The sequence below is a fragment of the Varanus komodoensis genome, unplaced genomic scaffold (assembly GCF_004798865.1).
Source record: "Varanus komodoensis strain SLA01 unplaced genomic scaffold, ASM479886v1 scaffold35, whole genome shotgun sequence".
NCBI lineage: Eukaryota > Metazoa > Chordata > Lepidosauria > Squamata > Varanidae > Varanus > Varanus komodoensis.
The window spans coordinates 2,616,538-2,643,954 of NW_025335856.1; the positions used below are offsets into that span (position 1 = coordinate 2,616,538).

The 27,417-nt window shown below is 41.6% G+C and overlaps 1 protein-coding gene across 2 annotated transcripts in view; it reads left to right on the top strand.

Moving 5' to 3' along the window:
• The window catches only part of PAX5 (paired box 5), a 242,295-nt gene extending 215,674 nt beyond the window's left edge, over nucleotides 1-26,621 (top strand). For both annotated transcript variants that reach the window (XM_044439545.1, XM_044439546.1), the window contains 2 exons: nucleotides 12,722-12,808; nucleotides 26,459-26,621. In XM_044439545.1, the coding sequence (XP_044295480.1) occupies nucleotides 12,722-12,808; nucleotides 26,459-26,535 (164 nt within the window). In that variant the 3' untranslated portion in view covers nucleotides 26,536-26,621. The remainder of the gene's footprint in view (nucleotides 1-12,721; nucleotides 12,809-26,458) is intronic.
• The last annotated feature ends 796 nt before the right edge of the window (nucleotides 26,622-27,417 follow it).

Here is a 27,417-nt window from a genome sequence, read left to right on the forward strand (position 1 = left end):
AGCGTCTCCTCGACCCTCCCGGACCACCAGGGCGACCTGGCCAAGGTCCTCATCAAGGAGGCGATGCAGGTTGCTGTCCAGCAGTTGTCCACAGCCAGGCACCATGTGGACACAGACTTGAGGGCCTTGGTCGGTGCCGTTTCACTCCGGAGACACGCCTGGCTAAGAAATTGTAACTCCCTGGAGGAGACTAAACGTCGGATTGAGGAAATGCCCTTCGACGGGTCCGGGCTTTTCCACTCGCGCACTGACCACAAGTTAAAGAAACTACATGAATCCCGCATGATGGCACACAGGATGGAGCTACAGACCCAGACCAGGCGTAAGTGGTCATGGACTCGTCCATCTTATAGGCAGTCCTACCAGCCTAGACAGGAGCCCCAGCACCGGCAGCAGCAACAGCAGCGCCGCTGTCCACAGCCCCAGTAACGCTATCAGCAGGGCCATCGCTGTTTCGACGATAGGAGACAGCGTTGACGGGACTGGCGAACCATTCCTCTGATCCCTTCCATACCCACCCCCTTCTCATCTGGGGATCAGCTGCGAACCCGACTTCTCATTTGGGAGTCCATCACATCTGATCAGTGAGTATTGTCCATCATTCAGCACAGCTATCGAATAGAATTCAACATTGTTCCTCCATCAAGTCCGATCCGGTTTACATCATGCTCGCCAGTACTACTCGATGAAATACAACAACTTCTTCATAAAGGAGCAATTCGTCAAGTAACCGCACCTGACGGACTCCACAGATTCTATTCCAGATATTTTATGGTCCCGAAGCGGGAAGGTGGTCTACGTCCGATTTTGGACTTACGTAATCTGAATCGATTTATTGTGACAAAAAAGTTTCGAATGACCACCCTTCAAAATATTTTGCCGCTGCTAAGGAAAGAGGATTGGTTCGCCTCATTGGACTTGAAGGACGCCTATTTCCACATTTCGATCCACCCGAGTTATAGGCGTTTCCTTCATTTTGCTGTTGTACCCCATTTCTACGAATTTACAGTTTTACCTTTTGGACTGGCCACTGCTCCGAGAGTGTTCACCAAACGTATGGCCCCTGTCTGCGCTTTCCTACGCCTCCAAGGCATACAAATTTACCCGTATCTTGATGATTGGCTGCTAGTGTCCCAATCTAGGGAAGGACTCCTCGCATCCATCTGTACAACCTGTGCCTTGTTGGATGATCTGGGCCTACGCATTAATACCGAGAAATCTTCTCTTCTTCCAACACAGACGCTTACCTTCATTGGAGCCTGCCTGGATTCGACGTTGGGGAAAGCCTTCCTTCCTCGCGACAGACAACAGATTCTTGCTCGCCACATCCATCGAATGTGACGAGACGGGACGGTCCCAGCAAAGTCCATCCAGAGGATCCTGGGACATATGGCTTCCTCAGTTGCTGTGGTGCCACATGCCAGACTTTGACTCTGTCCATTACAACTCCTCTTCAACAACATGTTCCACCCACAGAGAGACCCACCGTCGAAATAGATTTGAATCCCATCCTTGGTGCTCCATTCTCTACTCTGGTGGTCGGTATCAGCCAATCTGACTGTTGGGGTTCCCTTCAGGCCCCTATGTCCTTTGATAACCCTCGGTACTGATGCGTCTCTTCTGGGATGGGGAGCGATATGCTCCGGCCTATACACCCAAGGCACGTGGAATCGTCGAGAATCCACGAATCGTATCAACTTCCTGGAGCTGCTGGCAGTATTCAAGGCCCTACGCTCTTTCGAGGATGTTCTCCAACATCGGGTCGTTCAGACAACTTCGGACAACATAGCCACCATTTGTTCTATCTGAACAAACAAGGTGGAACAAAGTCCCCGACTTTGGCCAGACTTTCAATGAAAATTTGGGACTGGTGCATTCCAAGAGACATTACGCTGATAGCAGTCCATCTGGCTGGTACGGACAATGTGCAGGCAGACCTCCTCAGCAGGCATATGTTCATCTCTCACGAATGGGAACTAGATCCTCGGACACGCGACCATCTCTTTCATAGCTGGGGGTTCCCCGACATGGACTTGTTCGCTACCCAACAGAACAAGGTGTGCGATGCTTACTGTTCGAGAGCGGGAATCGGGGACGGATCCCTAGGAGATGCCTTCATGATCCCCTGGAACAACCTGATCTTTTACGCCTTCCCTCCAATCCCTCTTACGATGAGAGTGATAGTGAAGATAGTATACAATTGGGCCTCAGGGATACTAATTGTCCCTTGGTGGCCACGCGAAGCTTGGTTTGCGACACTACTCGACATCTCTCGCAGGGAATGCCTCCATCTACCTCTGCTTCCATACCTCATAACCCAACAGGGTGGTACACTTCGCCGTCCAGATTTACTGTCATTGAACTTAACAGTGTGGCGAATCCGATAGCTACCATTGCACCATCAATATCGATGACAACATCAAGTGGTTCGAATCCTGCCGTCGAATCCAGTGGGTTCTGTGCTTCCTCTTCATTTCTTCCTTCTGTACCATCGGATTCAAGGGTTGATCCGTCAAATCCGACAGCCTTTCATCCTGATATCCACCACATCCTTGATTCTGCTTTGAAGCCGTACACACGGAAGTCCTACGCGGCTAAATGGAGGCAATTTTCTACCTTTGCCGAGTCTTGTTCGTTCTCTCCATTTCCATCATCGATACATCAAATCCTTCAGTTCCTATTAGAACTGCACCATTCCGGATTGAAACCATCTTCAGTTAAAGTGTATACGGCAGCAATAGCCTACCATCGTGGCTTGGTTGACAGATCAACCATCTTCTCTCAACCTACTGTTAAGAGGTTTCTTAAAGGACTTCATAATCTTAATCCATCAATCAGGCCAGTAATGCCTACATGGAGTCTCTCTGTTGTTCTGCAAGCACTTACAAGAGCTCCTTTTGAACCATTGGCAACAGTCGATTTACGTCTGGTTTCATGGAAGACAGCGTTTCTTGTTGCGGTTACTTCAGCCCGAAGGGCCAGTGAGCTCTATGCTCTCCACATAGACCCTACTTACCTGAATTTTCAGAGAAAAGGTTGTTTTGCACCTCGATCCATCTTTTTTTCCTAAGGTGGCCACATCTTTTCATATGGGACAGGATATTATCTTACCTGCCTTTTTTCCGTCGCCGTCAACTCCGTTAGAAAGATCGTTGCACTCACTTGACGTTCGGTGCTGCTTAGCCTTCTACAGATCGAGGACCGAATCTATTCGATGCTCAAATAGACTATTCGTTAAATATTCCACCAGAGATCAATGCGATCCAGTCACTCCACAGAGACTTTACAAGTGGATAGTCCATACTATCACTTTATCCTATCAACTGGCTAAGACTGAATTACCTACAGCTCCTCGAAGCCATTTGACTAGGGCTGTTGTTGCCTCATCTGCCTTTGCATCGGGGGTCCCGATTGATGATGTATGCCGAGCTGCTACTTGGGTGAACCCTTGCACTTTTGCCAGACATTATCGTCTAGATGTTCGGGCTCGGCAAGATTGCTCCTTTGGCAGAGCCGTTCTTTCATCTATTCTTCATTGAGGACACCTCCCCTCCTCCTTTTATGGTAAGCTTGTTAATCTACCCATATGTGTGATGCACAGAGGCCACGACGAAGAAAAGCAGGTTGCTTACCTGTAACTGATGTTCTTCGAGTGGCCATCTGTGCAGTCACACAACCCACCCGCCGGCCCCGCTTGGTGTCGGTGAGTGGACATATTCGTCGGTACCGAAGGTTTCCCTTTTTTTCATGGTACCGATCTTTTTCCTATCTAGTAGTGGCAAATTTTTTCCACATGGGGGTGTACGTTCGGTCGTCAAAGACTGAACAAAATGGCGGACGCTCCGCTCTTTAAAGGCTATGGGGGAGGGGAAGCGGAGCTTTTCCCACCAGAAATCGTTAGCTTGCAATCTTCCAGCCAAAGGCACTGTGCAGGCGCAGCACCCATATGTGTAACTGCACAGATGGCCACTCGAAGAACATGTTACAGGTAAGCAACCTGCTTTTAGGTGCATTTCAGTAGTGTGCATAAAGTTCTGAAAGCCATCTCTACTCTGGAACTTCATCCTGCCTAGCTAATACCAGCTTTCCAGGAGAGACTGCTTGATTTTATCGGTGTTATCATAAATGCCTCCTTAATGGAAGTAGTCCCTGGCCCATTAAAAGATGCCATGGCAATATCTTAAAAAAACAAAAATAAAAAACCTCTGGAAAGAATTGAGAAATCCTGCAGTTCTTGGGAATGATCAGCTAGTTTCCAGTTTGCTCTATGCAATGTACTCTGTCTAGGACAGCTTTAAAAGTGTGTTCACAAAGTTCAACTGGGTGATAGAAGCTAGATCTTAATCTTCCCAGTGATGGCACCCTCCATAAACCTTGGTAAGGTCTGAAGTTAAGGTGGGGGGAGGCACAGAACTGCAGCAAATAACCAAATGAGAACTAATATACTGAATATTAATGATATACTCAATAACATGCTCAATCCAGATGACATGTGGTTGTTGAAGGTGAACAGTCTGTTCATTCAGGTGGTGGGTGATTGAACAGTCTCCCTGAATGATCAAGTGCACATTCTGGGTTCTCCTTAGTCCCAAATCTGTTAGTTGGTGTTTAGGTGACATCTGTGGTCAGAAGTACCTTTTTCCACTTTCACAACTGATAGCAAGAATTTGGTTGCCATGATAATATTACAATAAAATCAAGATTGGATTCTGTAATGTGATTTCCGTGGGACTCTCACTGAAGAGTGTTAAGAAACTGCAGCTGATTCAAAACAGAGCTCAGAGTTAGTTTTAATTGGTGCTTCCTCCCTTATGTCCTTCTAGTCTTATAATATGTAGAGAGGTGACCTCCAGGGATTTGTTATTATTTTAATTTCTTGCCATATATATATTAGTGCCCAGCTACTTGCATACAACTAATTGTTTCTCTGGCTGTATTTACTTACCATTGATTGTTTAGATATCACTATCTCATTAGCATACTGGAACAGATTATTAATATAATATAAGAATTGGGAGTTGGCATACCAAATTGGTCAGTGAGGAAAATATTCTGTTACTTCATTAGCAGTATTCATAGGACTTGAAATAGCTAATATGTTTCATTTTGCTAAATGAATAGCTTTTGTTATTGGACAGCTCAAAGTTCTTGGTTGTTATGAACCAATTAGCAATTTATGTTTTTAAAATGTAGAGTGCAGCTCACTTCCTTCTTCCTTAAATTTAAGGTGAAAAGTCTAAAACTAATAGAGCAAGGAGGGCTGAGGAGAAAGCAAACAGTGTTGCAGATTTTGAATCTAGACAGAGAAGGAGATAAGGAACCAAAGAAGCCTTTGGTTGAGTCAGCCCTTTAGTTCATATAGTCCAACATTGCCAACACTGACTGGCAGCAGCTCTCCTTGATTTCTGGCAGGAATCTACCCCAGGGGAAGGCAACCTCTGGCCTAGTCTGGAGCCCAGTCTGGCCTTTGGAGGGTTGACTGACCCCTGTAGACCCTTTTCGTGGAGGTGAGAGCACAATGGAGAGGCCCTTTGTTATCCCCAATTGTAGATGAGCACCTTATCTCTGATAAGTGCTGTCTCACTTGTACCCTGATCAGGACATGAATGGGGCAGGGAGAAGGAACCTGACTTGGGCATGGATTGCAGGAGCCAGCTCTGTGCGGAGAGCGGCTCCATACTAAGTCCAGCACACTGTCTGCGGGGTCAATAGTCCTGAATAACAGTAATAATAAATCTTGACCTTTCCATAGAAAACATATTAAAGTATTTTCTGGGGTCATGAGACATGAACAATTGAAATCATTGCTCCGTTTCTTAGTGTCTTGTTAGCTGAAGATGGCATATTTCTGAAATGTAGTTGCATGATGTGATCATCTTTAAAGAGGGGGCACTCTTAATGAAAGCTTTTGCTGTGTAATCATAAAAAAACCAATGTATTGAACTATCATTTTACAAAATATTTCATCTTCCTAATCGTTTGCCTTCTTCATCCCCCCACCCCCACCCCCAGACAAGTACAAACAACTCCCCTGGGGAGCTGATGCATAGTATAGCTTTTGACTGGACTGATCATTAAACAGGGCTGTCAAGAAGTCTATCTGATGGTTGCAGGAGTATCTGGTGGAAATCACGAGGCACTCATGCAGCGTTCATTCATCTCGTTTAGTTTCACTGTACTCCTGCTCCATTTGTCTGTCCAAGGCCTGTGATGCTAATCGCTGGGCTGGTGGCTTTCCTCTTACTCTCCTTCAACCCCCTCTGCTTCTTGCTTGCTTCTCCCCCCCTCCTCCCCACTTTTGCATGGCTGATGGATATGCAGAGTATGTGGGATGAAGCGAGCAATACTGTCACCGAACTGATGGTATTCAGTGACTCCTCTAGCTCTCGGCTGGTCTGTACTGCAGGAGCCTGACACCATGACCACTGAGGCATAAAAAACAGAGAATTGGAAGCCTCAGCCTGTCAGGCAGTGGAGCGTCCCCCAGAGAGGCCTGGAGATGTGGGGGGGGGAGAGAGGGGGGATAGCAGTGAAGGGAGTGGAGGTGGAAGTGGTATTGGGAAGAAAATCAGGGAATGAAATGTCAGCTTACTTCTACTGATACTTGTGCAGGAGTGTTGATTATTGTTAGGGAAAAAACAGTGCGGTCTCCTCCTCCTCCTCAGTAACAGGCAAGGAAATGGCAGTGTTAGCTGATTATCCAGCTGCAAGAATGGGGAGCAGATTCACTGGAGCCAGGGAAATAAAACTTATGATCCCAGTGAACTCTAGCTTCTTTTTCAAACATGGTGATGGAGTGACTTCTCCAAGAAGCTCCCTGTTGTGGGCCAAGGAAGAGGCAGGTCCATGAGGAACACCATCGCACTTTGGATATTAATAGTATTCAAGAAATGTATTTGTTGACATTTAGGGAAATGTGAGCCTCAGTTCTACACATCCCTGGAGTAAGTCCCATCAAACTCAATGGGGCTTACTCTGAATAAGCATATCCAGAATTGTGATGTAAGGCACATTTTTATTTTGATCTGCTATTCCAGTCTGATGTGCTTTATTCTGAACACATATTGTGTGTATGATTATGTATATTAATGATATTGAGTGTACATTTTAAAATAGCAGCTGTTGTATTTGTAGACAGTAGTTCATTAAACTTTGCTTACAGAAGCAAATGCCTGATTAACTATAGCAAAGGAAAATACTATATGCCATTAGTGTAGCCCATCATATTCTACCACCTTGTATCATAATTGTTACTGCTGAACGAAAATGTATGCCCTTCCTCTTTAATGTGAGTATTGCATTTTTCAATTAATAATATCAGATGTTCCCATGATAATGCCAGGTATAACCTACTAGCAGGGACTTTGGGGTTGGATCCTGCTGCTGAAGCAATGCTGCTTGGCCTGGCAATCCTAACAGATTTTACTCAAGGTGCATTAAAACTTAGTCTGTAGTTTCACACATGAAGGAAAGAAAAAATGCTTTCACATTTTGCCTCAAGGTGTTACTCCATGAATGGCCCTGTACTAAGATCAAAAGAAGCATGTGCTGTGATGGCATGGCATTCAGCACTTCCATGTTCCCCCTAAGCAGCGACCAATGAATTAGAATAGAGTCAGAAAATGTACACCACATCACATGTTTCCTTCATTAGATACCCCCAAGCGGATGTGTGGGGAACCTGTGGGTCAGCAGGAGCTTTACAATCCCTGTAACCAGGACTAACTCCAGGCTTTTAGGGCCTGTGGGCAAGACACTGTCAGTGGGCTCCCCCTGTGAGTAGGTCTACCTTCTCACCACCGTTTCCCCCAGCTGCTAGTCTCCCTCATCCTCTTTCTCATCATTGCTACAACCTGTAGGCAGTGACATCTGTCGCTTCTTCTTTTTTACCATCTCTGTGATCTGGGCCAGAATGAGAGGCAAGTGAACAAGCCAGTTGCAATAGGGAAGAAGAGGAACCACTCCTGAAGGGGTTCTCTTAGCATTGCAGCTGGAATGTCAACCCTCAGCATGCCCAACCATGCCTACTTTTGATGCCAACCCTGCCTGTAACATCTTATGCTAACCACGGTCTTTTTTGATTTTGTGTACAATTCTCTAGATCAGAATACATGTGCTTTGTAACTGATGTGGCCTTACTTAAATGCTGGCAAGTTTATTATGCAGCCTGACCACTCATAATGCAGAGTTGTCTCCAAGAATATGGAAACTGGAAAGAATATGGAAACTGAGCACTCCAAATATATGAATGACTAGATCTAAATTATGTTGCACCTTAGACTGATTTGGAGGACAACTAAATTAGTATGTTCCTTTGTTACTGGAAATCTACAAGTGACTAATAACTTCTTTTCTGCTTGACCAATTGGATGAAATGTGTAGGTGTCCCTTCTGAGAAGTTCATGCTTGCAAGGTTTCAAAATAGGTGCAGGGAGTTTTATGCAAGGACAGCCTTTATAGGGTTTTTTTGGGGGGGTCATAAAAGATGTTCTTGGTGAGTAATTGTTATGAAAATGACACATAAGCGATCTTAGCCTTAGGCAATGGGTGCAGCAATTTTTGTGAAAGAGGAATCCTGAAATTTTGGGTGGAGGAAGTTAAGTGTTTTTCCCTTCCCCCAGTGTGTGTGTGTGTGTGTGTGTGTGTGTGTAGAGGGGAGGTTGCAGCAATTTATATGAAAAATGATATACATCATAGAGGTGCCAGTAGGCAAGAAATGTGCAAAATTTCAGATGGACAATAGCAAGGACAATGGAATGATGATGAATTAAAAATCAATTTCAGGCATTTTTGTTTTTTGTTTTAATTTGCAACAAAGTCACAGAAAGTTCAACAGGTTGGGTGTCTGGATTGCACAGAATTAGAAGCTGGAGTTGACTAGCCAATATTTTCCCAAATAAGCACCTAGTGCTACACCCTCCCATCTCCCACTAACTCTATGTAACCTCTTTAAATTGACACACTCTTGTGAGAGAACTAGCAAAGAGCCATGAACACTAGAATAGTCTTGCCATGTATTACTGGGATTTGGAGATTGCTGATAAAACCATTCACTGTGATTAGAACCTTGAATTGCCTGTCACAAAACTGTGTTTCTTCCTCCTAGTTTCCATCTAAGAACCCTGTGTTTTCCTTATATGGAGAGCTGGGGGAGAAATATATCAGCTTCTGTAGACACTGTTTGTGTCTCCATGTCCCTGAGAAGCTAATTTGCTAATGAAGCTTCAGTAGGGTTCACATTTGGTCCACTTCCAAGCAGCCCCATTCCAGCATGGACATCTCTCAAATCTGTCCAAATCAACCCAGTTTGATTCAGGATGTGGAGTCAGCCAAATCTGATGCACACCCCATAATACATACCAGAGTTACTGCCAAAAGTTTCTGTTGTCATTAAAAGAAATACTATTAACAGTAAAATCCTATCCATGTAGAAATCTGGGTGATAATGCAGTCAAGGTAGAAATGTATATGTATTCAGAGAACTCTTACATAATAAACACCATGAGGAGGCAGTGTTCCCTAAACACTCTGGGCAAGCAGATAAGCATGTCACTCATCCATACATCTTGCTGTCCCATGGGCTTTGCTACCAAACAAAACTGCCTGTGGGACAGAGACTGTGTTAAGGGTCTGAGGGAGTCACTAGTGATCTCAGAGGAGGAGGGAATTGGCAGCAAGATAAAACCTCAAAGGAAAGCAGAAGGAGTTGGGGTTGAGCAAGCAGGCTCAGCTGCAAGGAGAGGGAGTCGGATGTGCAGTTTTGCTAACTGAACCATTCCTAAGAGTGACATAAAGTATACATTTGGTTTCATTCTGGGACATATTACGGATTTATTTAGATGTTCAGTCTAATTCTTTGCCTACATAGTTTTCTGGAGCCCACATAATTTTCATGTTCAATAGAAACCAGGATGAAATGTGAAATGAGACTCACCTTCTCATGATGAAGTGGTACAGTCCCCTTATACAATGAAGTGGTATAGTCCTTATACTGTACCATCTCAGTTTTCATGTAGAGATAGGCTTGTTTTGAACCTCTGCCATATTTTCCACTTTTCTACTCCAGAAAGAATTATATGAGAATGCTTTCAAGTCAGGAATTCCTCATATTAAACCGAGATTATACAGTTTTGTGAGAAGATTGTGCCACCTTAGCCAGTGAACAAACAGATTAGCTTGAATTGTTTTCAGAGATGGGACAGCAATGCTGATTCTCTATTAGCCACGTTTATGCTTAGGAAATAGTTAAATATACTGATTGGGTTTGAAAGTGATGTTGGGTAAATTTCCAGGATTAAGATTGCATGCTAATTAAAATATATCCATCCAGAAGTGATTGCCTTTATTAAGCTAGTTCCCTTCCTTTTGTCCTAATTACTAGCCTGGGTAATACCAGCACTCCTGCTAGGGAAATGTTGCTTTGCCTCTGTTGTGGGTGGGCCTGGTTAAGATGTAAGGGCCATGCCCTCACTGTTGGAAGATGTTTACAGAGAGACGGCTGTAAGCCACAGAATGCTTCTTTGATTCTCTGTCCTAAAAACACATTTCCTCTAAGTCCTAAGAAAGCACCCCCACATAGTTTAAGGCTGCATCTCTGTGTATGTGTTCTTTTAACCCCATGGGCATAAGGCATTAGACTTCTTAGGATGGTTACAAGTAATGACAGCCTAGAGCAGGGGTCCTCAAACTTTTTAAACAGGGGGGAAGATAACTGTCTCTCAGAGCGTTGGGGGGGGTGGACTATAGCTTGAAAAAAAATGAACGAATTCTTATGCACACTGCACATTAAAAATACAATTAAAAAATAATTAAAAAATTAAAAATGTTTCCTCCACTCCCTCAGGCTGCAGCAGAAGCCCAGGATGAGGTGGGGAACAGCCTTCTCTGGCCAAGCTGCGGCCACCTAGCCAAGCCCAGGGGCAGCCGCTCGATTGTGGCAGCGGCTTGCCCATTGAAAGGCGCAGCCCCCACACCTCCACCACAAGCCGCGGCCTCACCGAGCCCAGGTGCAGCTGCTCAGTGGCGGAAACTTGCCCATTGAAGGGTGCAGCTCCTGCGCCCCTGGGGATGTGGCTCACATACTTAAAAATGGATTTGAAAAGTTATATTTTTCTTACCTTCAATCCTATTTTAGTCTCAGTCTCTCTCTCTCTCTCTCTCTCTCTCTCTCTCTCTCCCCTACCCTCTTCTCTTCTGTTTCCCGCTGCATATTCCCGCTCTGTATATGCATGCAATGGGGAAGGGGGCAAGCCGGCTCATGCGCAGTTGAGCTTTTACAGTAAGGAGTGTGTGCTGGCTCTCTGCTCAGTTTCAAAGAACACCTGCACTGGCTCAGAGCTTTTGAACTCTCTCGGAGATTGTTTTCTCTGAGTGAGTCCAAAAGCTCTGAGGTGGGCCGGATAAATGAGCATGGCGGGCCAGATCTGCCCCATGGGCCATAGTTTGAGGACCCATGGCTTACAGGAGAACACGTTAAGAAGCCTCTAATGAGGATCACATAAGAATTTTATTTGTTTGTTTGTTTGTTTTTAAATGTATATGCTGCCCACTAATCCAGATGGATTCTTTAAGCAGCTTATAGTAAAATACTAAACAACAATAAAACCAGTTAAAATCACAATTTTTTAAAAAAAATCAGAAATACACCAAGTAATTAGAACAACAGATGTCAGAATAAATAACACATTTCAAGACTGTTTGTGGAAGTATCCAGAGAAGAAAAACATCTTCACCTGGCACTGAAATGAAAACAAGGTTGGTGCCAGGCAAATTTCTTGGGGAGCTGTTCCATAATTGAAGAACAGCCACTGAGAAGGCCCTTCTTCTCTTTATTTACCATCCCCTTTACCTCCTTAAAGGATGGTTCTTTTAGAAGGACCTTTTGCCCAGATCTTCATGGCCAGGTAGGTATATATGAGAACAGATGGTCCTTTAGGTAGCCAGGTCCTAAGTTGTTTAGGACTTTATATGTCAAAACAAGCACTTGATGGTAATGAAGAATGACAGTAAAAACTTTATAAAAAACTCACATTCCCTTCTGATATATATGTGTGTGTGTGAATACAAAGGCAGGAAGTTGGTGCTATCTATAGCTGTAAAGAAGAGCAGAAGCCTTCCGTGCACCCCAGCCTGGCATGTTCAGATTCCTTTTTCTGTGTGATTGTGCACATGAGCATGATTTGTAGAGAGAGAGATCCATGGAAAAATTACAGTGTGAGCTAGTCACTTAAAGCAGTTTGTGCTTCATAAGTACACGTGCAGATCTGAAAATGAAGGATACAAGTAATGGAGACTCAGCCTAAACGCTGCTTAGGAGTTACGTTGGAGGTGTTAAGGTCATGAGTTCCAGTGGGTATCATTCCTTCCCCTTTGCAGATTCATTCTACATAGATATGTTGTCTAAAGCATGGGTAATTCCTTTTGTCAGTTTCCTTTAAAAAATACCTCTCAAAAGACACAATAACAGGGAAAGATTTATCTTTCCTAGATTGGTACTCTAGTAATTCAGGAGCAAGAATGCACCATGTGCGGGAAGTTACAGAAATTGCATACAAAGGTGGCATACTTTTCCTTTAAAACATTCGTGCATTTTGAGTGATAAAGCTCTTCTTCAAGGGCACCACAATATAAAAATATAACTTTTATCCATTTCACAGAAAATACTTCATACTGTGATAATGATCATTAAAATAGCATGTGTTTCTCTTTCTCTTTAATTCAGGGAGTGAGTTTTCTGGGAGCCCATACAGCCACCCACAATATTCAACATACAATGATTCTTGGAGATTTCCTAATCCTGGATTGCTAGGTAAGTTTTCCTCCTTGTAGTTGGAGTGGCAGCATTCTCTAAAAGACAGGAGAGTAAACATGGAACTGCTACACTGGCTCATATTTGAGAAAAATGAGGGGCGGCGTATTCATACATGCATTGGCTATTCAGCAAAAAAGGCTGGTAATGCAGTCACATTTAGCCAAAATAATATATAATGCAATTCAAGGTTTCTTAGAATAATTAATGCCAGGTATGAAAAACCAGCACTGAAGCAGGCCAGATATTAGCCTTATCTGCTTTTAGCTCCTTTTCTGTCATGGCAGTGAGTCAATTCCAAGGCTCTTCATGGATGAAAATAACTATTTGGAACCTTTCCAATCTAGATTCAGGTTGGACGATGGGACAGGAGTGGCCTTGTTCTCCTTGGTGGATAATCTGTGCCAGAACTAGACAGGGAGAGGGTGTTCCTTTCAAGGGGCAGGCAGTACCATCAGTCATAGTATCCTTCTGTTTGGCCAGTATGGGGCTTAGGGGTTCTGTGCTGCCATCATTCTGATCTGACTTGGTTGGCCAGTCACGGAAGATGGTGCTATTCCTTGGGCAAGTGACTACTGAGCTAAGGACTTCCTTGGGCTCTGTTTTGACCACGGTGGTTTTCAACATCCATATGAAGCTGCTGGTCATCTGAAGTCGTCGAGGTGGTGGGGTTCCTTAATGGCCATGTGGAGGCAGTGAGGCAATAGATGTGGGTTAACACAGTTGTGTTGGTCAGTAGATAAGTTTATCCAGAACTGGAGGTTTACAGCTTAGGCTTTCCACTGGTGTCTGTATTGCTTCTAGAAGGACATGTGGCTGCTGTGGCCAGGAGCCTCTTTATCCATGTTCAACTTATGTGCCATTTGTGCCACTTTCAGGGGAAGGGCAGATCCAGCTACAGTGATCCATGTCTTGTTGAGATTGCTGAAATATACTCTATGTGAGACTGTCCTTGTAAGTGTTTAGAATCTGCACTAGAGCGTTGTAGTGACCAGATTGTTCTCTAATACATGCTCTGTTGACCATAATACAGCAGTTGCTAGGCAGGAGGTAGAAATTCAGGATGACCTGAAATGCTACTTGTTCCAAACACAGGGCCAGCAAGGCAAGCAAAGCTGAGAGTTTCAGTGCATAGATGAGACTGTGAAGTAGAGAAGAGGAGTTCAGTTTTGTTAAGCCCCGGTGAGCATTTTAGGATAACTTGTAGGAGGAGGGACAAACTCCATTTGAACCAAAATGGAATCAGTTTGCTAGTGCTAAATACTAGAAAGGTAGCAGAGCAGCTTTTAAACTGAACCCCGGGGAAAGATGACAGGATCAACAATTTCATGTTTGAGTTCTTTGAGAACTCTAGGATGAACACTATCTGGGCCAGGTGATTTACTGACTTTAAGTTTGTCAGTAGGGTTGAGAATTGCATCTTTGTCACTACTATCTGCCTTCGTTCTTCAAACTCCCTTCCAGAGTACTTAAACTCAGGGGCAGGTATCCGTTCTTCCTCTGCTGTGAAGACTGACAAAAGAATCTTTCAGCTTCTCTGCATTCTCATCCCCTACATAGTGTTTCTTTAATTCCACTATCGTCCAGTGGTCCAACTGCTTCTTTAGCTGCTTTCTTTATTCTGATAGATTTAAAGAATTCCTTATTGTTTGCCTTGATGTTGTTAGCAATGTGCTTCTCATACTCTTTCTTTGCTTCTCTGATTGTCTGCTTGCATCACCCTTGCACAAGTCTGTAGTCCCTTCTGCTCTTTTCCCCCTCCAATTGGTCAAATCTTTTATTTTTTTTGAAGGAACCTTTTTTCTCCCTAATGGTTTCCTTGACTCTAATCCTTAACCATGCTGGTGATTTCCTGGACTTTGTGCTACCATTCCTCACTAGTCTCTAACTGCAGACCTATAAATGGGAGGAGAAAAGGAGGTTGGGATAATAGACCATGCACAAACTTTTCTTCTTCTTCTTGGAACAAAGATATCTTTCTTCATATCAAACTCTGAATATGTTCTTATCACATATTTTTCAGTATCCGTGCTGTGGTTAAACAAAGCAGCCTGGCTTCTACATTTTTAGGTTGTATTGTGATTAGTTTCTCCCCCTTTCCTCTTCAGTCTCTTTTCTGTTTCATTTTGCTTTCTCTTGCAAATCTGGGTCCCAGAAGTATGCACAATACGTTCTAGCAGCATAGATTTTTTGCAGAAGGTAGAAGCCCATTGGTTCTAGGAAATCTCTTGGCAGCCCCTTGGTTTCTGCTTTACCAAATCCCTGAGTAGTGTGCTCCCTCCCTCCCTTTAATAAGGAGGATAAGCAACATCCATTTTACACCACTGTCAAAGTCTGGTCCACCCTGACCTTACATATGTGTAGCACACAGTGATTAGAATTCTTCTGCATAATCTGTGTGGATGAGGTAAGTAAAATACCAATTAATTGTCACATCTCTAGCAGAGAGATACTGTGCCTTAGAGACTTCCAGATTTATGGATGGCAGGGTTGTTATGTGCGACCTCTAGCAGAGAAATAATTTTGAATTTGTCATTTTTTAAAATTCAGTTTCTTTGTTTTAAGTAATTGAGTCCCTAAGTAATTGAGCCACCTAAGCTCTACCCATCACATTTCTTGCCCTTAAACAAATCCTTTGGGAGTAATTGATGGGCTATAGCATTCTATGTCATACTGCTTTTTACAGTACAAAATGGCCATTTAGCATGCTGTAGCTAAGGATCTGTTGTTGCTCAAGGCCAGAATCAGAAGCTGTTTTCCTTTATGGTTTAGGTTCCTCTGCTCAGTGCCTGTTTCAAATATGTATTCATATTTGAAATTCATAGACCCACATAGAATGGACTGCAGCTTCAAGCCAGGAGCTTACAAAAGGCACAAAGGGCATCTCTAAGGGCTGTGTCTTTCACACATGCCCATCACTCCATTATTTAGCACTTGCAGATAGACAGCACAAGTGTGGGCCCAGAAGCAGCATAATTACATGGAAGGAATCTTTGGTGGTGGTCAGTTACTAAACTTTGGGAGAGTGTGCCACTTTGAAAATTCTCCCCTGGCTAGAACATGCAAATAAAAACCACTAGCACATTGTGGAACAAGGTTGTAGCTGTGTTGTGCTACACCCTCCAGAAGTTTTGCAGATTATATTTTCCACCAAGAATCACTTTGATGATTCCCTGTCCCTTACACATGGCCAAAGATTCTTCTTTGCCTGCTCTATGTTTTAATAATGTGTTCCATAATCATTGTCTCACATGGGCTGCTAAAGCAGGTTTACATTTAGACTGACAGTAACCTAAGTATTATTCTTAATGAAATATAATAATGTCCAATGCTTTTTTTGTAAAAATAACAGGTGCCGGAACTCACATCGCTGGCGGCAGTAAGCACACACACCAATCCCAAGCTGAGCAGCAGCAGGAGCAGCTATCTCTCATGATCAGATAGCATATACAATAGCAGCCTGCAGGCACTATGTTAATGATGTTTGCTGTTGATCTGTGCCAAAATCACTTTGTAAAATCCATTGAAAAAAAGGTGCCGGAACACCGTTCTGGTGCATTCTATGACAAAAAAGGCCCTGATAATGTCTAAACTGACCATAACAGATATGTATGCTTAAATGAAACCTAATATAAATTTGGTTTTACCCATTGAATAACTGCAACTCAAAATGCATTTGACAGTAAATATTTGTACAGACAGTTACAGGGAAAGACAGTTTTGTCATGTGTATTCGTTTACATACATGTACCCTGTGCGATGGTTAAAACCTGGAAAACTCTAGTGTATACATGTGCACACTAACAAAATTTTGAAAAAGAATTTTCCTAATACTTGGTCAACAAAAATATTACTGCCCATAAAGAGTTGAAATACTAGAACTTTAGTATAGCCATGTTTGTGCACTAACACATCTACCCCAACATACAGAATAGGCAATGAAGACAGCAGCTCATATTCTTTCTAACTGAAGTCTTATTACATGCAGATATAGGATTTTTTTTTTCACCCTGAGTTGGCAAAGTTTTAAAAATGAGCCAACAGTGCAAATAAAGTCCAGCATTAATAACCACAACAATCTTGTAAGCGACCTTTTCTCCAAGTGGCTCCAAGTGGTAGTTCCCCACCACCACCATCACATTCTCATCCATAGAACCATGGTGCAGAAGCAGCTACCCATGGTTGGTGGAAGTGAGGCAGCTGAATCGTATGATGCTTATACTGCACCAACTGCAGTAGTTAACTGATGTATTTCCAAGCCCCATGCAAAGTTCTGGAATGAACCTTTGCAGACTAAATTTGGGACTAAATTAGAACTGCCTTCACTCACCTCTGCCAGCTTTTGCTTTAAGAGCAACAAAAGGGGCCTTTCTCACTTGCCTGCTGTTGAGGGTTAAATGTGGTTATGAGCCTTGGTCTTCTCAATCTTAGTCCAACATTACAGCCCAGACCCCCACAACATGCTGCCTTTACATGTGTTGGATTGCAACTCCCACCATGGAATGGTTGGGAGTTTCAGTCTATCATCTTTGGGGGATACTGGGTTTGAGAAAGGCTGCTCTAACCATTACACCACATGTTTGAGAGCGCAGGAGTTACACCAGTCCTGTGAAGGAGTCTGCCTTTGTTACAGCTTTTGGAGATGGGCAGAGAAAGAGTTGTGTATAACAACCCTATAGCATAGTCTTTATAATTGAGTCTCTTGGCTTGTTTCTTTTTCAACGAAGTGCAGTTGGGGGTAGCTGTGAAGCTCCCTGCAGCATCATGGCCCAGGATGGAGTACCAGTTGCTTTCCCATCCATGGGAAAGGAATAGGAGGAATTAGGTGGGTTGGATTTAGTCATAAAAACAGCCTGAAGGTATTCATCACTCCAGCACCACCCCTTCTACAGTCAAGTGGGCAACCTCCCATCAGCATATTCCCAAAAAATGAAAGCAAGCCTAGCATTGTGTAGGTTGAGCTCAGTGTTGTTATTATTACACTGCATTTTTATCCTGCCATTTTTCTTCTTGTGGGGGACCCAGAGTGACTTTTTATCCCCACAACAATCCTCTGTGAGGTAGGTTAAGCTGAGAAGGAGTGACAGGCCCAAAATCACCCAGTGAGTTTCATGGCCAAATGGGGAGAGGAACCTGGATCTTCCAGTCTCTGGTCCAAACCCTCTAACTACCTCAACAGCATTCATTGTATAAAACCCTTAACTGCAAATGCAGGGCTGTAATTGAAGTTATTAGCACCGCTACTATATCCTGCCCAGTCACTTTGGCCACAGGTTGGTTTTGGTTTCAACCAAAACTAGGCATCACAAAAATAGGTATTCCACCTTTGGTCACAGTAAAGGTCAGTTTAGTTCCTTTGCTTTATCCATTAAGCTATAGACAGCCTTTGGTTTGTTTTTTATACATACAAGTATATGTATAGGGCTTTGTTTGGGTTTTTTTTTTACATTTTGTAGTATTTCATTAAAAAGTATGCACACTGAACTTTTGCTCCAGCAAAATGTCATGTGACGGTACAAATCAATCCTTAAACTAAGTAACATCTTCTTCTTAATTTTTCTTGTCTCTATGGTAATAAATTTTAAAAATTTCTATATCAGAATTTTATGCCCTATTTTATTGCATTTGTATCATTAGTGCCATCTCTTTTATGAATGAAAGAATTCCTTATTCATTATTTGAACTCTGCAGAGAGCTTTGACTGTTGGGTGCTATAGAAATTATAGTTATGATCTTCATTTTGTTTTATTTTTGTCAGAGAGTTAGGAATGCAAGGAATTAAATTGTAGACTAAAAACCTATATCTGACCTTTGTTTCACATAGATCCCAACCAGCCTTCTGGGGGGCAAAATTTCAGTGGTCAAAATACTGTGATACTGTTTCACCTCTGCCCAGTATCCTAAAGCAGGTGATGCCATTGTCATTTTTGCAGGGAATGTCCTAGAATTACGGTTTCTATATTGTTTATTCAATTAAGTTAAAAAGGTTTGGGGCTTTTTGGGCTTCCTGGATTCATGTTCCTTGGGTAAGGAAGACAGGGAGACACTCTCTTTATGGGTCTCAAAATTAGTCCATACTTTCAGATGCCCAAGGTTACCCTAATCCTAACCCATATGCCATTCTCTCCCAACTTCCTAATCCTAATAGGCTACAATACTGCCACTGCACAAAGCTTAGGTACACCAAGGAGTTTACATGCATAAACAAAGGAAGTGATTAGAGTGTTGGACTGGGATCTGTGAGATCTGGGTTCTACTCCCCCACTTGGCCACAAAGCCAACTCTCAGCCTAACCTACCTCACAATAAGAGGAGGATGAGGATTCTGTAAGCAGCCTTGAGTTCCTTGTAGGAAAAAGGTGGGTTATAAATAAATTAATTAACAGATGATCAACTCTCTTGCAGACTTTTGCAAGTGAGTTAAAGGTTATTAGCTTAACAGTACTATATGTTTACTGAGTTAAGACCTATGTTTGAAAGAGGTTTACTCTCAGGAAAGTGGACATAGGATTGCAGCCTAGCACTTCCTAATTTTTATATTCAAACACATCCACATTTTTAGAAAAAAGCACAATCTTTATCCTTCCTATAAAGCAAATTTGAAAGGAGTTATAAGGCATAGGAAATCAGGGGCAGGTTGCTTAACTGTTTCTCAACCTACCGCATGATTTGCATATTAAGTTGCATAATATACAGCTATGTCGCTAAGATTTGGAAAACTAGAACAGGACAACCCTAACGTACTTTCCATGGTTGAAAAGACAACAGAAGCAATTTATACCTGATACTGTGACCCTGTTGAAAGAAAGTGGTGTACAGATGAAGTAGGCCAATACTGTCTAATTTCTAAAGGAAATTTAATTTCTATTCTCTTGTCTCAGCAAGAAGCACACAAAGTGCTTTTTACACTGTGTGTCAATCATTTTCAGTTCTATTCCTTTCTGTTTCTCAGCAATAAAAAATAAAAGGAACAAGATATTTTCAATCTTGGTTTTATCTGTAATAAGATAGTATAAAGAAAACTGGTCCTGTCCAGAAAAATTTACATATCACTGAAAGATTAAATAATTGCATATCAGTTATTTTTTAATGTGGATTTTCATGAAAGGTTTTCCGTTACAGCAAAGGGGTTTTTTTAATGCTGTATCTTGTTCCAGATTGTACATTATGTGTCTTCATCCTGATCGTTGTAAACTTGCCATTAATTCATGAAACAGTTGATCTACACAACTGCACGCACTCCCCCCTGGCATACTTGCTCCATAGCCCAGAGAGACTTCTATACATTTTTGTGCTCCAGGAACTTTTCTGACTGGTGAGATAGATCCCAACAGCATTCTTTATGCTCTGCCTGGGGGCTGGAGTAGCCAGGAGGATGGGCCAAACGAAAGTGATCTTAGCTGAGTTTTGATGTGCATTTGCTTGGTTCATTATAAGGACTTTCCTCTGATAAGCACATCATTTAAAGAAACCTCTGAAGATGACATAAATCACATCACTGATGTCGGTAATCTCAGCGTAATAGTTCTCCTTGCACTATTCGGGTCCTGACTGTAACCCATCAAAGTGGTATATGAGCGCCTTCCTGTGGTTCCTTCAATGACCTGACTGGCACCTGCCACGTGTCATTATCTCACAGGTTCATACATTTTAGATTCTAGTAAGGAGAGGCTCACTGATACCTCAGGAACCTGCTGCTGCTAACTTTGCTCAAAACAGTCAGGCCTCCTATTTCAAGCACAGAAATTTGAATTCAGCTTCAGATTATACATCTGCTTTTGCTGAAATTATGCATGCATGTTAACCTTTATCTCTTCCCATGTTTTGCCTGCCCTCTGTATAATCCAGACTGTAATGTTTTCAAAGGTTTGCTTTCATTTCTACAATTATATCACAGCAGGTACACCTGGTGCTACAGAAATAATAACTCCTAGATAGTCACATGCCTCCAGCTTATATAATAAAGAGTCGTGTGACACCTTAAAGTCTAATAAATGTAGTTTGGCATAAGCTTTTATGGGCATTGTCCATTTCATCCAATGTAGTTTATAGACCTGGGGGTTTCTAATGTTTGGTTTTTATAACTGAGGAATCCTTGACACAGCTGTAAATTGAGAAATCTTTGAGAAACTAATGGGAGTAGCATTGATATTATAATGGCTGCTCTTGTTTGTATGAACACACGGAAAAACACACACACACACACATAGACGCACACATACACCCCAGGAGGTTTCAGTCACTGAAGCCTAGCGAGCTTGCGTGTTTAAAGTCTACTTAATACAAACATGCTAAAAGTGGATAATAGCAACATGGTCTAATGAAGAAAAATGATTCAATTTCATGCTGGTTTGTTGTAATAACTTCTTTACCATTTTCACTCATTACTTTCGATTTGATGTTGATCATGGCGGATCTTGTTTGATGCCCTGTTCTCTCTTCTGAACTGATGTGATTTGTGCACATTGTGAAATGTAAGTGAGCCTGACAGGGCTCCCTTTTGGAGACACCTGAGCAATATATGTAGCTGCTGTTACAGAGGACAGGGTCATGAGATTGACAATATTGGCATGGCTTCATATGAGGTGAAAGGGTTTGGAACCAGTCAGTTAGGATTAGAATCAGTACTTCTGTGGATTTCTATAAAAGGATTAGAGAACAAGTATGAGCCCGAAATGACTGTGTCAAGAAATAAATTGATGATAATATGAATTAGAAAGGAAAAAAATGACAGAAGAATGGACAAGTTTATTCTAGAGGAGAGTGTAATGACAGGGGAAAAGAGTGAATGTTTTGCAATGTGATGTTTTCATTTTTCACTTTAAATACAGGTCTTTTTGATTTCACCACAGAAGTGTGAATTGGAAAAAAAGGTCTTGCCCAGGAGATATATAAAATGCTGCCAGGGAGCTACAGAGAAAAATTATTTTACAACAGTCAGATGATGTTTTAAAAATCACACTGTAAGAAATGGAATAGAAGGTCAAATTTGGAGGATAAGGAAAAGTGGCAGTCAGTTGAAGAAAGCTTTGAGATAGATAGATAGATAGATAGATATATGTCACTATAGCGGGGTCTTTGATAACTTTTTTCAAATATTGCTGAAACCTATAGGGCCCTGTTCCAAAATGATACATGTTCCAAATGCAATTCATACAAATACTTCTGGATATAGAAGCTGTGGGCCTTGGGTAAATAGTGGCCAGACATTTACATTGAAGCAAAGAAACAAATCATGAACTTCAGAGAGCTGGTTTATTCACGCAGACTTGATCATTCATTATCGGTTGGTGACTCCCTGCCAAATGTGTGAATTACCTCAACAGAATCATTGCAAGTTGAACCTTAGGCTATATAAAAGTTCCATTTGCAGCAGTTAATTTATGATCCCTCACCTAATCATCAAATCATCACTTAATTGGTGAGTGAAAAGAGTGTAAAGGGAACCCTGGTGTAGTGCACACCAACATTCACAAGATGTTCCATTCCGGCCCAGCTGCATAGAACACTGTTTTCTGTGCTGTTTAGGATCTGTATTGAGTTAGCTGCATGGAAAGTAGATCAGTGAATTTCCCTTTGGTCATGCATAGTGGGATTCTGCGGACATGTCCATTATGAAGCTGTCCTTCCTTCATACAGTGGCCTCACCAATGCTGCTAAGAGATCCCTATATTTCAACATTTCTGCAACCTAAATGTTAATGTTCAGTGATTTCTGGCTGCTACAATAATTATAGAGAATAATGTCTGTCACTCCTTTTCTGCTTACACTGAATATGTTTCTGGTTCTCTATGAGTTAGATTCAGTAGCATCATTTTAATCACAGAAGGATTTGCCTATGGAATAGGACTTTCATGTACTTTCCTCCCCTTTGTAGTTCCTCACATGCTGTTTAAATCTCTGGAGGGACTCCAATCTTCTAAAGTAGATTTGGAGGGGGTCTCCAGGTGGAAGAAAGGGTGCAGAAATACAGTTCTTTCTCTGGCTGGTGCAACAAAAGACATGGATCTAGATGTATATGTGCTCAGAAGGCACAGCCAATAGTCATGAAGTCAAGACTAAGGCAAAGTTAAAATTATAAGTACTACAAGGGATAGTATGGCAGCACTGTAAATCTAGAAAGTAATGTTGTGTGCACTTTTGTGGGTGAGAGACCACTTTTGCAAGTATTTGGATTCCTTCATATATCTTATGATATCAGTTTCTAACTCACAACCTGTATTCCAATACATTTATTCATCTTTAAGGTGCCACAGGATCCTTAATTGTTCTGCTGCAGCAAATTAACATGACTGTCATTCTGGAGAAAGTGTTGTTGAATTGTTCAGCTGAGGATGCCATTCACCCAGGGAAACCTCAGAACTGTGTTAATAAGCATATATCAGATTAACACAGAAATTCTTGAGGAACACTTGGAAAAAAGGAATACTCTTGACCCGCAAGCAAGGCAACTGATGAAAGGTCTTGCCTGTTTTGAAATATGTGCCAATTGTCTTCCCTTAAGTAATATATTGAAAGTCTTTTTCATCAGTGCCATGCAGTGGTGCCTCTAGTCTCCTTCCACATGCTCATCTGTTTGAAATATTGGTCCCTTATACATGTCTTGAACTTTGTGACTTCTCCATGATGTCTGTCACGACAGTATTGATTTCTCCCTGTTTCTCCTCCTTTAAAGCTGTCAGTAGAAGCCTCTATGACTTGGAAGATTTTGCTTGTTAGCAATTTCATTGCATTTTTCCCTGTATGGAAACGATGTATCCAATTTTATTTAGAAATGGAATTTTGAGATTTTTTTTAGGATCTCTGGCATCTTTCATTTGCACTGTGCAGAATTTAATAAATGTGCCCAATTTAGTTCTCATGCTGATTGCTTACTTCTGAGATACATTTCATAGCTCAGAAATAGCATGTAGTGCAGACTTCCCAGGATCATGCCATTTGACGATGCTAGTAGGGGGCTGGCATTTTTTCTCCCATGGTAAAAGCTCACTGCATGTGGAATGCTAGAACATCAATGAGAAGGGCTCTAGTCAAAAGGTCCCAGTTACTGTGATGCTAAATGGTAAAATCTTGAACTTTGCTGACAGGACAGAGGCCCTTTGCTCTAATCTTCCACCCAGATAATTCTCCTTAACCAGCCTCACCAGCTGCATGTTGGCCAGTTTGCAAGTTGGATGCCTGTTACTCATTGGCCAGCTTGCAGCTTTGTGGTCTGAACAGGTTTTCCATTAAGTACTGCTACAGCCTAGGTCTTGTTCAAAGGACTGCACTCTAGTAATGCTGAGATATTTTTGCTCTCCAGGTTCAATCTGTTTGATTCACTGCTACCTTGAGCCCATCATTGGGTTTTGGAATGCGTTTGCTGTTTCCTAAAACTTGTTTGACTGTATCTCAGATGGTTGCCTTCATCCTGACAACCAGTCTGCCTGTATCCCTGAACTTTGTTTGCCCATTTCTAGGAATTTGTCTCCCTGGCTTTTCTGTATGTTAGCTCAATATTTGTTGTTTATTTGCCCAATGCCCAGTTATTAACATTCCCATTGGCATGGATCCTGACCTGACTAGATGTATGAATGACTATGAATGTCAGGGTTAGTTGATGTTTGCTACATGTCTCTGTCTAGTTAGAGGACTCTGCCCTGCACACCAAATTGTTCCACAAATTCATAAGATTCAGTCTTTCCTCTTGAGAAAAATAAATGTTGAAGCTGGAGAGCAACCTGTAAGAAAAACTCTATACTTACTGTATTAACATTACACCATTGATAATGATACATTCTTATGGTAAATATTTATGGAAATGCTTAATTTTAACTATATTTTTGTCCTTATTTATTAGCTGTATTGAAGTCTTGCAAACAAGTCTACAAAGGCCACAACTTACAAAAGTATTTTTACCAATGCCATCTATTCATACATACCTAAGTTGGTAATTTGTGGTATAGTGAAAGCAAAACATCATCTGCATAGCTGTCTTGCAGTTTGCAAAAATATCCTCGCTGTTCACCCAGGGAAACTCCCTGCTCACTTGCAAGTTTGTTTTATTGTTTCAAAGTCTCGTTGGCTGCTTCTCTCATTCTTGCTAAAGCCCTGGCAGGATTTAGAAGACAACGAGAAGATTCAGGGCTTTGTACACATGCATGTTTGACAGGGTACCTGCCTGCTCTCCACTCACCTTCGATCCTCAGCCACACCTGACACCACTTCTAACATCCACACTAATAATGGGTTGAAAACCACCAAAGAGATTAGTTAGTGTTTTTGTTCAAGGACTGACAGACACTGAGCTATGGACCCACTATAAATTTAACCTTTGCCATGAGTTCATGCTAATTGTACTTAGTCCTGCCGCTTGGAAATCATAATACTAACCTATTTTATATGGTAGTTGTCAGGATCGCTCCAATGATCAATAAATGCCTAATATTTATATTATTATTTTATTTGTATCATTCCTTATTTAATAAGAACATTGTTTTTGCATTATGAATCTCAAGTAAAGTTCAAAATTTAACTGACCAGTTTACTTTCTAAACTATTTTAAAACTGAAAACATAGGCAGCTTAGCTCCAGAACAGGGTTTCACAGGACTATAATTTCCTTCGAATTTGGCCAACTTCTATATACAAAACTAGGTATTTGGATAAATTTCCCAGTTGTGCATGTAATTCCTCTTTCAGTTAGAAATATGCATGCAGAAGTTCCTAGTTCTGTTTGAGGCATCACGGTTTTTTAAAAATTAGAAGTTACCATAATTTTTACAAAGAAAGGTGGAATATAAAGAGTTTAAATTCAAGGCTACAATTCAAAAAGCCCCAAGCATGGGAATTTTCCTTTCCTATTATTATGATTATTATTATTTATTAATATACTGGATACATTATCTACAATTATTGGACTTGTTCAGTAGCTTTCCATTTGTATACAAAGTATTAAATAATGCTCTGGTTTTGTAAAAAGCAACTTTTATCTAAAATCTTGATAAGAGTTTGACATCTACCATGAGAAACAGTAACTTGACTATTAAATAAGGAATAGTCCTTTAAAAATAAACATTGCTACATATTTCATATATGACATCTCCCTTCGTAGCACAAAGTATTCAGTTGATTGATGTTATATCTTCCTAGGAAGTACAAGTTATTTAGTTGATTTGTGTTTTTAAAAATGTTGTTTTATGTTTTAATGATTGGATCAAGCAATTAGTACACACTTCTATTTAGGAACTCTGAAATACAAATGGAAAAAGTGATTTAAATCAGTGGCCTAAATTAGTCCTTCCTCTTGGGTAATTTGAATTGCCTTGATGTAAATTAAGTCTACTCTTTCTGGGTTGGTATGTCAGCTGTCCTAGGGAAAGGTGGATTACTGATACACAACTTGCTAACTGAGTTTGGTATAGTAATGGAGTTTTCTGTCCAGTAAAAACTGTACTTGCTTCACCTTGTGGCACACTCTAATCTGAATAGCACGTCCTAACTAATCTGTCCGATTGCTTAGCTACAGTGTCATTGTAGGTGGATGGACAGGAAAACCATTGTGGAGGATGCCTGATCAAACACTTCTGTGGCACTTTCTTGAATGCTTTAATTTGCTCAATACTGAATAACACCTCAGAAGCTTTTACACAGTGGCATCTCTTCTCTTCTAGGTTCTCCTTACTATTACAGTGCTGCAGCTCGTGGAGCCGCACCCCCAGCAGCTGCTGCTGCTTATGATCGTCACTGACACAAGGAACCAAGAAGCACTTATTAAACATATCATGCTGGACGACACCACTGGACTCACCTAGAATGCAACTGCAGATACCAGACTACAAGGAAGGTTGAAAGAAAACAGTCCACATAAACCCATGCAATGATTGGAATCTGCTAGGTGAACTGCTTATTACTATTTTTTATTAAATTCTAGTGACAAATTAATCTCCCGTAAAAACAAAGCAAACAAAAATCTGTTTTGCTGACATTCCCTGTAGTTTGCAAGACACCATAGTCCTGTGTTATATACAGTCTTGCTTCTGGACTGACTAGCTGTCTCTAGTTCTCCTAGGCCTGTCAGGGGAACAGGAAATGTTTAAATGTTGAGCGGTCCCCCATCAGACATCTCTCTTTAATGTGCATTGTAACAAGATATGTGATTCCAACAGGGACCGCATGGGTTGGGGTTTATCTTAGGGAGGGGGCATTAAGGAAAAAATGGTCTGCTCAAAAATGACAAAGCACCAATGTAAATAATTTACTTCTTTGTGTTACTATAGAGAGGTTTAGCATAAAACAGCAACAAGGAACAAATAAATTTAAAGCACATTGGAAAATGTGTTTTGATATTCGTGCACTGACTCTAAGAATTCAACAAGCTTTAAAACAACTCTGAACCAGGTTAACATTAATTGTGGCTATTTCTGGGGCTGATGTTCTTTTAAGATACATAATCCAAATCTGACCATCATTCATGCTCCCTGTGTTGGTACTGAACTTGTGAGCAAATGACAGACGTGGACATTTAGTCCCAATTAATCTGCTGAGTGTCTATTTACGCATTTTGGTAATACAGTTAGTTCTGGTACAAACACTCTGGTTTAAGTTCAGCTAAATATCAAAGAAGGAATTT